This window comes from Apus apus, chromosome 6 (assembly GCF_020740795.1).
Source record: "Apus apus isolate bApuApu2 chromosome 6, bApuApu2.pri.cur, whole genome shotgun sequence".
Taxonomy (NCBI): Eukaryota; Metazoa; Chordata; class Aves; order Apodiformes; family Apodidae; genus Apus; species Apus apus.
In genome coordinates this window covers 11,648,874-11,662,184 of record NC_067287.1, presented here as the reverse complement: position 1 = coordinate 11,662,184, position 13,311 = coordinate 11,648,874, and the positions used below count along the sequence as shown (strand labels likewise).

The window sequence follows — 13,311 nt, the reverse complement described above, 5'->3', positions numbered from 1 at the left end:
TCTTCCTGGAAATAATGGGCGTGGGAGTGCTCTTAAGTGTAAGAGACACCAGGCAGCTGCATCTGCATCTCCAAAGATAATGCCTTAGTAAATATTCTTGTTAAAGTGTCAGGGAGGAAATTATTTAATGTAAACCTGTTTGATTCACACTCTGTTGTGCACCTTTCCTTTTTCCTTACTTTCCTCTTAATTTCTGTACTGTAAATTCTGCTTCATTCTCTGGCTTCAATGGGATCATTTTGTTCTGGTTAGCAAGAAGTGAGGGAGAGCAGCTGTATGATTTCCAGCAGCCTTATTGTAAGTTAACACTATTCCCCACTCCTTGTTCAACAGGGATGGTGCATTTCATACTGAATATAACAGAGCGGTCACATTGAAGGTAAATTTAAATATTTTATTATTCTTCTTTTAGTTCTGCTAGATATGGGGTAGACATTTGTGGATTTAAAACAGGTGTTGGTACTTTTTCATGCTGAAGGCATGAGAGGGAGGGGTTTTATCTTTATAAACAGCTGTCAGAATGACCTAAAGATTTTTCTGTGTGTATGTGTCTGTCAACCACAGATCCAGGAAAACTGTGTGTTATTAAAAAGATTGAACCCATGTTGAACTGTAATGTAAATTGTAAGTTAGATTGCAGGCTGGTAATAAATAGGGATTCTCTTTTTTTCAATACAAGGAGCTATTAGTGGCAATGTAACTAAAAGTATGAGCTGATACAGCATTTTAATAATGAGTTCTCTGAGGTTTTTAGGTTGTGTGTTTATAAACTTTAAAGGAGAGCAGGGTGGCCTTGTCTTTCACTGGATTATGGAACCACAGTTGCTATGAATGTGTCCTGAGTTGAGCAGCCTTCCTATGCAAAGCCCTGGTGAAGCACTGGGAGTATCCTCACATGAGGCTGCAGCCCTGTGATGACTTGGCTTCCAGAAATTTCTTCTGCCCACCTCTGATGCCCGCTTCCCATTTCTCTTCCTCCTCCAGCAAACTCAGCTCTGCACCATCGTTGGTCTTGTGGAGGCTTGATGACACCACCCCAGGCTGAAAGAATTACATTCACTTCCCCTTTCTGGCTTATTCAGAGGTTTGGCCAGGGATAGAGGAAAGCCTGTGAGAGATGCTGTGTGAACCTGAGTCTCTCAGAGTAGCCATTTCTAAGTGTGCTAACTCTGGGCTTTCCTTTTACAGCCAGAGTTCCATTCAGCCTGCACTTGGGGTTGTCACACAGGATTTGCCTGAGGTGGGGAGAATAGGACTGTATATCTTCCTATCTCCTACAGCAGAAATCTTGGCTGGCATTAGAAAGGGCATTGTTGGATACCCTACCTCATCAGCAAGTCTCCGAGGCTCCTTCTGTACTTAGGAAATGCACCTGGTGAATTTTTTTTCCCTCTTGGTGGGGTGGTGGTAGGGTGAGGGAGACTTGCTAATTGCCCAGATTGGGTGGTTTGAACACTGCATTAAATGTCTTTTCTGCCCTTCATGAGGTGTTGCAACCAGGAATTAGTCTGTAAGTCTTCCTTACAGATCAGATCAACTGGAAAGCACCCACAGAGCCCCAAGGAGTATGGGGCTGAGAAGCAGTCACAACACAATAGGAATAATACCATTTATTCATTCAGTTGCTGTTTTATGATGAGCATTTCTCCCTTCCCTCTTGCTCTGCCTGCTGGGGTGAAGGAACCAGCATCCTGTGAACAGGGTTGTGCAATTCTAGTGTGGGTTGAAGAGGTATTTTGAAGCTCCCTCCCTCTAGGAGCTCTAGTCTTGACTGAACTGCCCCTGTGTAACCAGCTGTTTAATGATTTACAGGTTGTACAGGGCATCAGAGTTGTGCAGTGGTCAAGGAAGTCAGCTGTTTACTTGTTCTACTGCTCATAGCTGCCAGAATATTTTCTGTATTTCTCCTTCTATCCCACTTTTTCTCCGTTTTCTTCTGTTGAGGCAGTGACCTTTCTTTCTCTCAGCTGTGTTTGTCAGGAATCTCCCAGTACGTTACAAACACTGAGCAGCAGAGCAACACAATCATGTAGGGTATCATACCCGTTTTACATACAGGTGGATACACTGAAGAACAGGGAGATTAGAGGATTTGTTTCACATCATTCAGCAAGCTTGTGGCAATAAAACTCAGATCTTCTTTCCAGGCATCCCGTAGTCATATTAATGTATGTATGACATTTTGGAGAATGATAGACACAGCTCTGAAGAACTGTAAAATGATTCTTCTGAAGTAATCGGAAATTTCATAGATGTGGCTGAGCCAGCTGATAGTGTACTTGGGTTTTTAAGAAAAGCTTTTCATTTCTTAAAGTAACCAAATCCTTATGTAATTAGCAGAGATGCCCTTGTGGATCTTCTGTTAGAAAAATGAGGAATAAAGGAGAGCTCAGTGCTCACACTGGGGGGAAGTTAGTAAGCAGTTAGAACCTCCTGCTGTTGAGACCTGTGCTAGGACCTGAGCTGTTTGGACTATCTGGTAAAGGGAGGTGGACTGCAAGATAACAAAGCATAGTGATGTATAATTATTAAAAATAGTTAAAAAAAATATATTTCCAGCTCTTTGCAGATGGCTTAGGTTCTCACAGTGCCAAGTGGCTTGTCAATACGAAAGTAGTAACTTGAAATGTAATGAACATGAGAGTGAAGGAAAGGACACAGCTCCAGATATGCTGGAGTAATGCAGGCTATTGTAATGGGTTTCGAATTGCCAGTCAGGACAGCAGTTGACTTGAGAATATTGGCCCTGTACTTAACAATATTTAAATGTTAAATGATTAGGAAAGGAACAGAGAGTGGACGAGAAAATTTTATCCCACCATTGGGTTCCTTTGTCTTGTTTCCTGTATGTGATTCTGGTTGCCCCATCATGTGCAAGTTGTAGAAGTTCTGCAAAGGGCACTGAGGATGATCGGAGGCACAGATGGCTTGGATATTTATGTGAAGAATCTTGGACTTAGAAAACAGAACAACTGAAGGAGATGATGATAGATATTGTATAATTGTGAGTACCTTGAAAAAGGGAATGATTACCTGTTTTTTTTCTCCAAACTTGGGTGCAAACAGTGGCATTTTGGGACAGCTGATTTGAAACAAATAAATGCAACGTTAAAAAAGAAGTTGTGGAACCTGTAACTAGCTACATGTTATGAAAGCCAAGAATTTAGGAATCTTAAAAAAAGTTTTAGATAGTCATAAAGGATAGATCCATTGACAGTTAACAATCACAGGGTCCAAATAAAACAACTGGTGCAGAGTCCAAAAGCTTAACTATTTTTTGTACAAGAATTTAGTCTGTATCTGTAGTCAGCTACTGTTGGAGACCTAAGCTTAGATCAATCTTTGCTCTTAACTGGTATGTCTGTTCATATGTTGTGTTGGGGCCCTAGCTGTGCTGAGTGGTTATGAGAAACTTTAGATAACAACAGAAACAGTGAAGGCCATTCTGTGGGAACTAGTTAGTGAAGCAGCAGTCGGGTAGTGTGGTAAACAGGATGGGGGGCTGGACAAAGGGTTTGGAGTTGGGACCAATTAAAAGGGGAATGGGGACATGTAAACAGTGTGCACTAACCACTCAAAAACCTTGCTCTGCCATGTGGATGGCGTACACGCTGTCCTGAGACTATATAATCTGCATGCAGCCTAATAAAGATGGACTGAATCTACATCATACTGGTGTGTCATGTTCTTTCCCGGCTTGCCACGGAAACTGGACCTCGGCAACATTGCTTTAACCATGCCATGTCCTAATCCTCACTAGTGCCCTAAAGCCGGTTTCCAGACTGTGTTTATTACAATGATGAAGCCTTTTCTGGAGGATGAAGTACAGGGAGAGTTTAACTCTCTTTCTAAAATGGAGAAAGCTTATTAAAGTACAAATCTGCTTGGTACTAGTGAAGGAAATGAACTGACTAATGGTGTTCCCCAGGGATTAGTACTGGGCCCAGTTTTGTTCAGTATTTTCATCAATGACCTGGATGATGGGATAGCAAATTTGCTGATTTTAGCAGCATAGGCTGGATGAAACTGTGTCCTGTATTCTGCTTAATTGGTGTTTAAGAATCAAAGCTGTCACAAGGGTTTGAGCAATGGGTTACAGCCCAGTGTGGCTCTGTTGGTGCTGCAGGGTCAAAGTGGGTCCTCACCACGTCATGGCAGGACAAGAGCACAGCTGATTCTTCGATGTGGGCTGTGCTCTGATACCTAACCTAGCAGCCTGTGCACCACTGCTTTTCTGTGATCAGAACGTGCTATGGTTTGTTTGGGGCTTTCTTTCATATTTAAAGGCACACAGGAAGTTCTCTTCAGCGCATGGAGTAATGAGTGAAAGGCAACATACTCTCTGCTCCTGCCAGAAGACATTATGCATCTAATTTTTTCTGTCTTGGCTGAGAAGGGAGAGTCTCGATGAATTAAATCTCTTTAATTCCCCATCCTCTAACCACATCTGTTTCTGCATAACTGAACTTGGCACACAGAAATTCTTGAAACTGGCAGAATCAATTGTGCTCATTAGCCGTTTAAAATGTTGACCCCTCTCTCCTCCCTCCAGTGTTGGGGTCTGCACAGACTGAGAGCTAGCAGAACTCAATGTAGCTTTCCTAAATGTACAACATCTCTGCTGTTTTGTCCTCTTCTCTCCTTTCCCCATATATTATTAAATCTTCTTAGGGCATCATTTGGCATGCTAATGCCTTTGATTTTAGATCTTTTTACAACTGGAACTCCATTATAAATTGCCTGATTTTGTTTATTTATTTTTTTTTCCTAGCTATCTCTTTCTCTGCTAATGTCATCTTTAAACAAATTTGTTCTCCTTTAAGTGTTTGTTGTCCCAAAACTACTCAAAACTACTGCCTCACCCCTTAGGTCTTGTTACTGTGTACATTAAATGCTTTACGTGCTGTCTAGTGACTAATATGTACTGCTGCTTGTGATGAGACAAATCTCTTCAGTGTTAGCTGTACAAGTAGACAGAAACACAAATGCAATAAATGGATCCTGCCATAAGCTCTGAATCCTCCTGAGCCTTGCAGCACCAACTGAGATGCAGGAAAATGAGCTGAGCTCCACTGTCTGCTAAGCTGTTGGGATGTTGTACCAGAGCAGCCCTACCAAAGGCAGAGAGGTGGCAAAAGTGTCTCTGAGACTGTTTCTGTGGCATGTCACCAGATGTGCTGCTAACCTGCTCTTGAGAAGGTGAAGTACAAACCTAGGCTTTTAGATGTGAGCTCTTGGTATATATTGGGATATACTCAGCTCTGTTCTTCAGTTATGTGCTGCTTTAGCAAAACAGCCCATGAATTGAAAAAGGCTTCAGTGAAGCTTTTCTTTGCTAGAACTCGAAATAAGTTCAGTTAGTGCTGTGGCAGCATCATCCACTCATTCTTACGTTGAAGGGAGCTCCTCAGAGACCTCACTGTGTCGCTGGTGTGGCAGAGATCCTGCCTGGGAGTGGACACATACCTTCAGCCAGTGCCACGGAGAAAGAAATTAGGACAATCTGAGTGTTGAATGAACAAAGAATACCAAGTATTATGTTTCCTGGAGCACAGACATCTGAGGATAATAGTGATCAAGCCTGTGCTTCCCTATGTAGCCAGAAATGGGGGGCAGTGCAACTCTGCTGGAATCCATGGAGAGTGTCTCATTGACTTTGAAGGGCTGGTATTTCCCTCAGGCTGAAATGAGAACTATCAGAGAGTATTTCCTTATGATAAAGAGAAATCTGTGGTCTGCTGAAACAGATTGTTGTCTGCATGTCAGTCAGGTAAAGTAGTTACAAAGTATGTATTATGTGTGTTCTCAGCTTGCTGAATATGGAAGCTGCAGAACCACAGGCTCTCCTATTTCCCACTTCTCTTGTCACATTTGCTTCTTACTCTCTTACTTGAAAATCTATTGAGTGCTGTTTCTAGGTAGATGGATCATAGGGGGAACTATGGGTGGATTATTCTTCCTTTGACTAAATAAGCAGTTTGATCTTTAAGTGTGGAGTTCATTGCTTTTGCACACAGTGAGTATCCGTGTGCCCTCCAACTTAGTCCTATTGGATTCAAAGGTTATTCCAATATGGTGAAGGGCATGGGAAGCTGACCTCTGCATAAAGAGAAATCTTTCCTGCTAAGGCAGAGAGTAGCTGTGGAAGTTTTGCAGATCTAGTACCATTGAAAAAGCTCTCTGAAGGATCCTTGACACTTAGGTCTGTGCCTAACACACCTGTGTCTTGCACACTCTTTTCTCCAGCTTTACCATGAAAATGGGAACTGCTAAGTTGGGATACCAGTTATGTGGAAGGTAAACACCAGTGCATCACTTGCTTCTACAACAGGAGATTTGTGTTCATCTGCATTAGAGCAGAGGAGTATATGAGCAGAAAAGCAAAGGCACTAATTGGATGAGGTCTGCATGACAGCATGGATTTGAGATTGGGTTTCCATGGTTTCCATTAATTTTCCTTTAAAAGCTTTTTTTTTTCTCTGTTTATTCCAGTCTATTGTGGCCTTTCTTAAGGATCCGGAAGGTGCTCCACTGTGGGAGGAGGATCCTGAAGCCAAAGATGTTGTGCATGTTGACAGTGAAAAGGTATGTTAGCTGGAGAGATATTTTATAAATATGTGGGGAGAGTGTGTATGTTTAGTCTTAATGAAGCAACATTGTTTCCTTTCATTGAAAGGGAAGCTTAAAGCAACCAGACTGTTTTAAGTGACTTGACAAAGTTTATGGATTGTGGTAACTATAGAGTAAAGTCTCCTGCTTCCCACCTTCTGCTCCCCTGCATGTGTTCATGATACTAGTCTACCAGCAACATGGCAAGTATCAAAGCATTGTGGATGGTGTGGCAGAAGAGACCTGTTTGGCTCAGGAAAGTGCAGCAGCTTGCAAGATGCAGTCACTGCAGGGTGTGAGTAGGAGGTAAAGAGCTGCTCTTACAACTGCAGGTGTTTGTTAAACCTTGGGTTCCCTCCTCTGCCTGATGTCGTCTCAGGAAGTCTGGAGCAGGAAGGAACAGGATCCAGACCTTGAGGGAATAAACCTTGTACAGTAACTGTCCTCTTGGAGACAGGTGGGAAAGCAGCAAATATGATGAAACTACCTTAAAAAACCAGTGTCGCCACAGAGCTACCTATTATATTCTTTGTGATATAATCACCTTGGTCTTTTGTATTAGTTTTGTAGTCTATAGATTTTTTTAAACTTTAATTGATTGGACTCTAGCTGGTATTTTGTAAAGGGCCTTTTCAATTTTCTGGCTTTCATTTTTAATATTAGAAACCGTTATTTTGACATTCAGTTTTCGTAGGAAGATTAATTTTTAATGTTCACCCTCTGTACTCTATTAAAGGCCTTCCAAGGGTTGCATTCAATTTGAAAATTTAATCTGGTTTCTCTGTCCTGCTGGTACTGAAAAATATATTCTCATGGCTTCTTATAGATCTGACAAGGCTTCACAGTGTGGAAGCTGAACTTGGTTTATTTATTATTGAGTATGACTTTTTGAATTAGAGTATGGCTTTTTGGTTGGGTCAGGGAAGAAAAGTTTCCAGTCAGAGATTCTGCAGCAAGAATAAACGAAACTGTGAAATTTCCACATCTCACAGTGAAGTTACTGATGTATGATATTTAGCAGTTATTCAAATCTATAACAAATTTTGCCATCTTCTTTCAAGTTAAAATTGAGCAAGAAGAAGAAAGCGAAGTCTTGTCTGTTAGGAGAGGTGACCCCTCTTCCCTCAGATAATAAGGCTGTATTCTATGAGTACATATATTTAATTTTTTCAAGTTGTAACACAAATAATAAGAGGTGTCCTTGAGTACAGATCTGTTTTTATGTTCTCTGGTTCATTCACTAGGAATTGAGAAGGCTTCTAAAGAAGGAGGACAGGCCCCTTCTGATGATGTTCTATGCCCCATGTAAGTAACCCAGCACGTCCTGTCACCTCTTTCTCCCTTCTCCACTGAGAGATATTCAAGTCTGAGTAGAAGTCTCACCTGTGCTTCACTAATACCATCTTGTCCCATCTTTATCTTTCAACTCCTTGCGTAGCTCTGCCTGTTTGTCCTCAGTTTTCCCCTTGTAATCTGTCACTTATATCCTAGTCTTGCCTCTTTCTCTTGTGATGATGACTCTTGCTCATTGTTCTTTTAAGCAGCTGTTTTCTGTAATTTCTTTACACATTGTCCTTTCTAGATTTGTGTTGTACAAGACAAAAACACTGTATACTGAGGGCATAAGTGCTTATACATTTGTCTTAGAGTGCCTAGCCCTCTGGCCTCTATGGAGCTGTACATGCAAACTGGTATTGCACTTGATTTTACTTCTGTAGCTTGGGTCATAGTGTAAGACAAGCTGGTTCCACACAAGCAGATCTCCGGAGGAGACCGTGGGGTTGAAAAAACAGCAATGTATTTGTTCTTCCTATACTGCAGGCAGAGGGAACTGTGCAGTGGTCAGGAGCCAGGAATATCTTTCCTGCTCCATTCAAGAAGTGCCCTGGGTGTTCCTACCTACAGTGGCAGAAGTAGCTTGAACACAAGTGGCATTTCATGGGACGGGGACAGGAAGGAAATAGAAGAGCACATTGGAGTGACTGCATTTCTTTTTCGACCTTGACCTTGTATTGCTGCTATCTTGTCATTGCATTGGCTGCTTGTTCCTTAATTTTGCAGATTTACAATTACTTTTTTGTGCTTCCTGGTGACTGGTTGTGTGAGAGGCTTTCCAGCTCTTCAAAATGACATGGTGTTCCACTGGAGTTTTTGCTCAGCTGGAAAACAGGGAGCCTTGAGAAAGGAAAGAATGTGTGAGCTAAGCTAGAAAACTTCCCAGCACTGCCCTGATAGAGAAATTTATGTTAGGCACCACTGTCAATTTGCTGGCTGATTTTCTTTAAAACTGTGTCACGTGACAGCTTTATCTGGTGTTTCCCAGTATATTTTCTCTTGTAATTACTGCCTGAAATGCCATTCTACCTTTTCAGTCTCATCAGATTACTGCCAAGTTGACTAGAATGGCTAAAGCCGTAGTTTGACGCATCGCTTAGGCAATGTTTTTTCCTTGAATTAAATTATTTGCAGCTCTGTTCCTTCAGACTCTGCAGCAGGATGGTCCTGCGTGGCTTAGAGTGGTGCCTGGTTGTTCGCAGTGGCTGCTGCCACCTTTGTATCAGCAGGTGGTGATATGCCTGCTCTGCCAGGAAATCGCCCCTTCAGGCGGAGTTCAGCTGCAGAGTGCTTTCACAGCTTACCTGCATCGTGAATAATTGTTTTCCACAACTGAGTCTCTTCCTGAAGTGTGTCTTATCTAACCCTTTGTTCTCTTTGAACCGCTCCCCCAGAAACACTCCTCCTTCCAGTTTCTCTTCTTTTGAAGTGGCAAAACACCTGCTAGTCTTCAGTGCTGTAATACTTTTGCTGCTTTCCAAACTGCTGCAAAGGAAGCCTACTTCTAACTTCTTTTCTCCCCTCTGATTTCACAATTCTTAACTCCCTCATCTTTTATTTAACACACAAGACCTTCTGACGCGGTTCTTGTCCAATTTTTCTTTTCTTACTCCTGTTACTGGAGACAGAATGTGTCCAGCAGTTGCATTAAAGTACTGGCTTTGGGCAGCTGAAGTTTACTTACAGGTGTTAACTTTCATAACTGGGAGCAGCAAATCAAGGCTGGTCACTAAAGGAAATTCTGCTTTTCTTTACTTGTAAAAGGTGACTCTGAGAGGTCTTTGGCATGAGAGGACATCAGAGGCTTTGTATGGGAAGCCATGGGGAAGACAGGTGCATTGCTTCTTTGCTTTTTGGAAGCAGGGCCTTTAGATTCATTGTAGCAGATTCATAGGAAATGGGCGCTTTCATTACCCAGCAGTGCAGAGGGAGATGAAAGTGACTGCAGACTTAAAGGTAGTTTCTTTAATACTTCTGGAATGCTTGATCTGGGTAAAATGACTCAGAGCAAAGGCATGCTTTCCTTAGAAAATATTGCCTGCCATTTGGAGACCACTCAGTGTAATTTTGGACCTATATAATAAAGTCAGACAGCACTAAGTACAAAAAATTAGGTATGCTTAGAGGTATTCAGATATATGTAGTTAACTCTATCAAAGAAAACTCCAGCAGGAAGCAATCTGGATTTGGCAACAAAAACAAGCTATTCATAACATCACTGGAAACAGGGCTTTAAAAATAAAGGTGTTAACTAGTGGGAAAACTATGTGTTTGATTAAGCCCCTCCTTTTGAATTAAAATACAAGAAAAAAGAACAGAAGAAAATTAGTTTTCCAAGGCTACCTTTTTAGGCCTGTATAGGGATATATGTGACTTGACAGTGTCCTGAACAGTATAACCCAGCATTTTGTGTGCAGGAGGGGTTGTACTGAAGTGAGTTTGTGAGCAGTGAGTGTGAGGCAGCCGCAGAGCTGGACACAGAAGGACTATGGAGGTGATAGCTGAGTGGACAAGGCTGGGATGTGCCTGTGCTCCAGAAGGGGGTCCAGAGAGGGAAAGAGGGACGTGGATAGCTGGGGGAGATACAGGCCTGAGGCTGCTGAAGAGAGAAGAAACAAGATTAAGAATATGGTGTTAACTTGGATCTTTTGATGTCTGTCCAGTGGTTTGGATGAAACTCTGATACCTCAGTGGGCCTCAGATCCATGCTCACCAAGAAATCATCATTTTGACTAGCACTAGTTTAAGAACCTCACTGGCAATTTGAGCAGAGAGATCAAAGGTGGAAAGACCACAGAAACAAGAGCTCTCTTTCCTCTGATTAAAGGGTGTTCTTCCCAGGCATGCTGATGTGATCCTCAACCTCTGGCTGCAAGATCTGCTCCTCCTTTCTCATGTCTTCACCAGAATATGAACATTTACTACTGTCCCATGTTGGACCCAGGAGTTTCCAGAAATCTGAAGTGCTTGGCCACAGCTTCCTTTCTTTCATGCTGTCTGTCCTGCCCCTTCCTATGTCCACACTTGTATTTTACTTGTCAGGGGTGAAACCCGGTGCTTAAAAGGTGATGTAGTGTTAATCTGCTTAGCCCTCCAGAGCATCATCAAACAGCTCTCAGCACGATCCATTAGCTGTACATCAGTAGGCTTCCTCAGTTGCTGTTTGTCTTTTCCTCAGCACATAAAGTCACTGTATCTTATAAGGCCTGTTGCTTCTTCTGAGTTACCTCTTCTCAATTAACAGAGTGCTGTTTAACTTTTGATGTCTAATGTGTTTAGGAAATGTGTCTCAAATGACTTTCAAAGATTTGTTAAGCTGGGATGAATGTGAAGTACCTTCCCCCCTTCTTTAAAGACCAGAAACACACAAAGCTTTTTGTTCGAGTTCACAAGCATGACATCTTCCATTGACTTTTGAAATGTGAGTTTCATTTTAAGGTACCCTCTGAGCTCAGCTCAGAGCCTGCAGAATGTAAGATGGAGTTACTCTTTCCAAAACTGGGGTGAGAAATTAGTATGAAAATGAATAGCATGAAAAACGTGCAAAAAATAGCCTCATGTAACAAGAAGTAACATCCTTAGAAGCTAATAAACAATTATTATGTGAAATAGAGGAGTTTTGTTTTAAAATATGAAAATGTAGTTTATGTGTATATATATTTTGGATATTAAAAATGTAGTTTCTTGTGCTTTGAAACATCAGTCCTGTAGAACAGTTTGAGTAGAATTGTTGGCATATTAGTTACACGCTTTCTTTTTTATCAGGGTGTGGTGTTTGTAAGAGAATGATGCCATCTTACCAGCAGGCAGCCACAGAACTGAAGGGTAAATATGTAAGTGAAAAGATAAGATTTATATACAATTAAAAAAAAAATCCTTCTAACACTTTTTTTTTTCTTTTTAGTATTGAAAACCACAAATACTTACCAAAGTGGGGAATTTTAAGCAATTCTAAACAAAACAGAATTGAATTACTCTGTTCCAGATCCCTTCAAGATTCACTCTCGTGGTTTTTATTTTTTATAAAACTTTGTAGAATTAGTTGCTGACTCACTTGCCCATTGGATCCCATGTAGTTCTTGCTGTGGGAAAATAGGCTCAAACACTATGTAGTTGTATGTGTAGCTTCTGATTTGTGAGTTTGTAGTCCTATTGAGCTCATGTTGCAAAAGATAAAGAAATGTTTGCCATAATGGGTTTGATCAGTGTTTTGGCCTGATGTTGCATTGAGGAATCAAGAATGATTGCTCTTATAGTGATAATTAATGCACTTTTTTAGTGGAGAGTTACTGTGTCATGGGAGAGGGATTTCCCTGCATTAGCTATTTGCTGCCCTCCTAGGCACTAAGTGTAAACATTAATAAAATGTTGTTGTTTTGTTATAGCTCTGTCAACAGGGATAGCATTCATACCAGACTGAAGTTTTAACCACAGTAAAATCCATCAACAGCAGTCACAGTAACTTAGTTACCTATTTGTACTAATAAGGTGTGTTGATCTCTCTAAGCAAGTCGAAGGCCCATCTGAAGTCAAGTTTGTATGATGTGCTTGATGTATAAATTATGATACCAATAACACATGAGTGACAAAGAAAGAGGTTTTTTGTTTCACAGCTTTAGCTGGATCCCACCTGTTGGATTATTTGCTGTCAATTTTCCAGATTTCCTCAGGAGGGAAAGATGAAGCACTGCAGTTCATCACTAGGGTAGCTCTGACCAGTGCTTCTCATAAGTAGCAAGCACTGTCAGACTCCCCCACATTCTCCTAATTAGTTGTTCTTCAGAAGTATTTTCTCTAAATCCTTGTTTGCTTAGGGCTGAAATGAGTGGGAGTTGTTCACATTTATTTAGGAGACTGTACAACCCTTGAAGATATTTTCGAGAGTGTTTTTTCCCAGCCAAGCAGCACTCTGCCATCTCCCCTTGGTGAAGACTGTGCCACAGGACTAGGGAAGGTGCTCCCATCCTGCACAGCAGGTACATTGCCAGGTGTGGGGTGGCAGCAATTAGGAATGGAAAGAGTGGCCTACAGAGGTAATGCCAGAGGCAGAGCTCTGTGTTCTCTGCAGTTATCCTATCCTTGACCACGTGCAGCTTGTTTTATTAAAATCAGACTGGAGAATTTAAACTCCAAATCTGTTCTAGTTTGATTATTTCCTTCCTCATTTGGAAATGGTTTCTGTAGATCTGGGCTAATCCTGCAGAGCTGAGTGACAGGGCTGTGGCACAGGAGTGCCTGTGCTGGATGCAGCTCAGCTCAGGGATGCTTTCTGCACTGGAGTGGTTTTAGTGCAGGATCAGTTCAGAGGAAAGTACAGTTATGCCATTGCCACCTGTGCCACCTTTCACAAAAATCAGTCTGTCTAAA

At 41.6% G+C, this 13,311-nt stretch overlaps 1 protein-coding gene across 1 annotated transcript in view; it reads left to right on the top strand.

Moving 5' to 3' along the window:
* Positions 1 to 13,311, top strand: part of PDIA5 (protein disulfide isomerase family A member 5) — a 99,823-nt gene that overhangs the window by 28,811 nt on the left and 57,701 nt on the right. The window contains exons 5-8 of the mRNA XM_051623583.1: positions 334 to 379; positions 6,493 to 6,585; positions 7,854 to 7,914; positions 11,710 to 11,777. Coding sequence (XP_051479543.1) covers positions 334 to 379; positions 6,493 to 6,585; positions 7,854 to 7,914; positions 11,710 to 11,777 — 268 coding nt within the window. The remainder of the gene's footprint in view (positions 1 to 333; positions 380 to 6,492; positions 6,586 to 7,853; positions 7,915 to 11,709; positions 11,778 to 13,311) is intronic.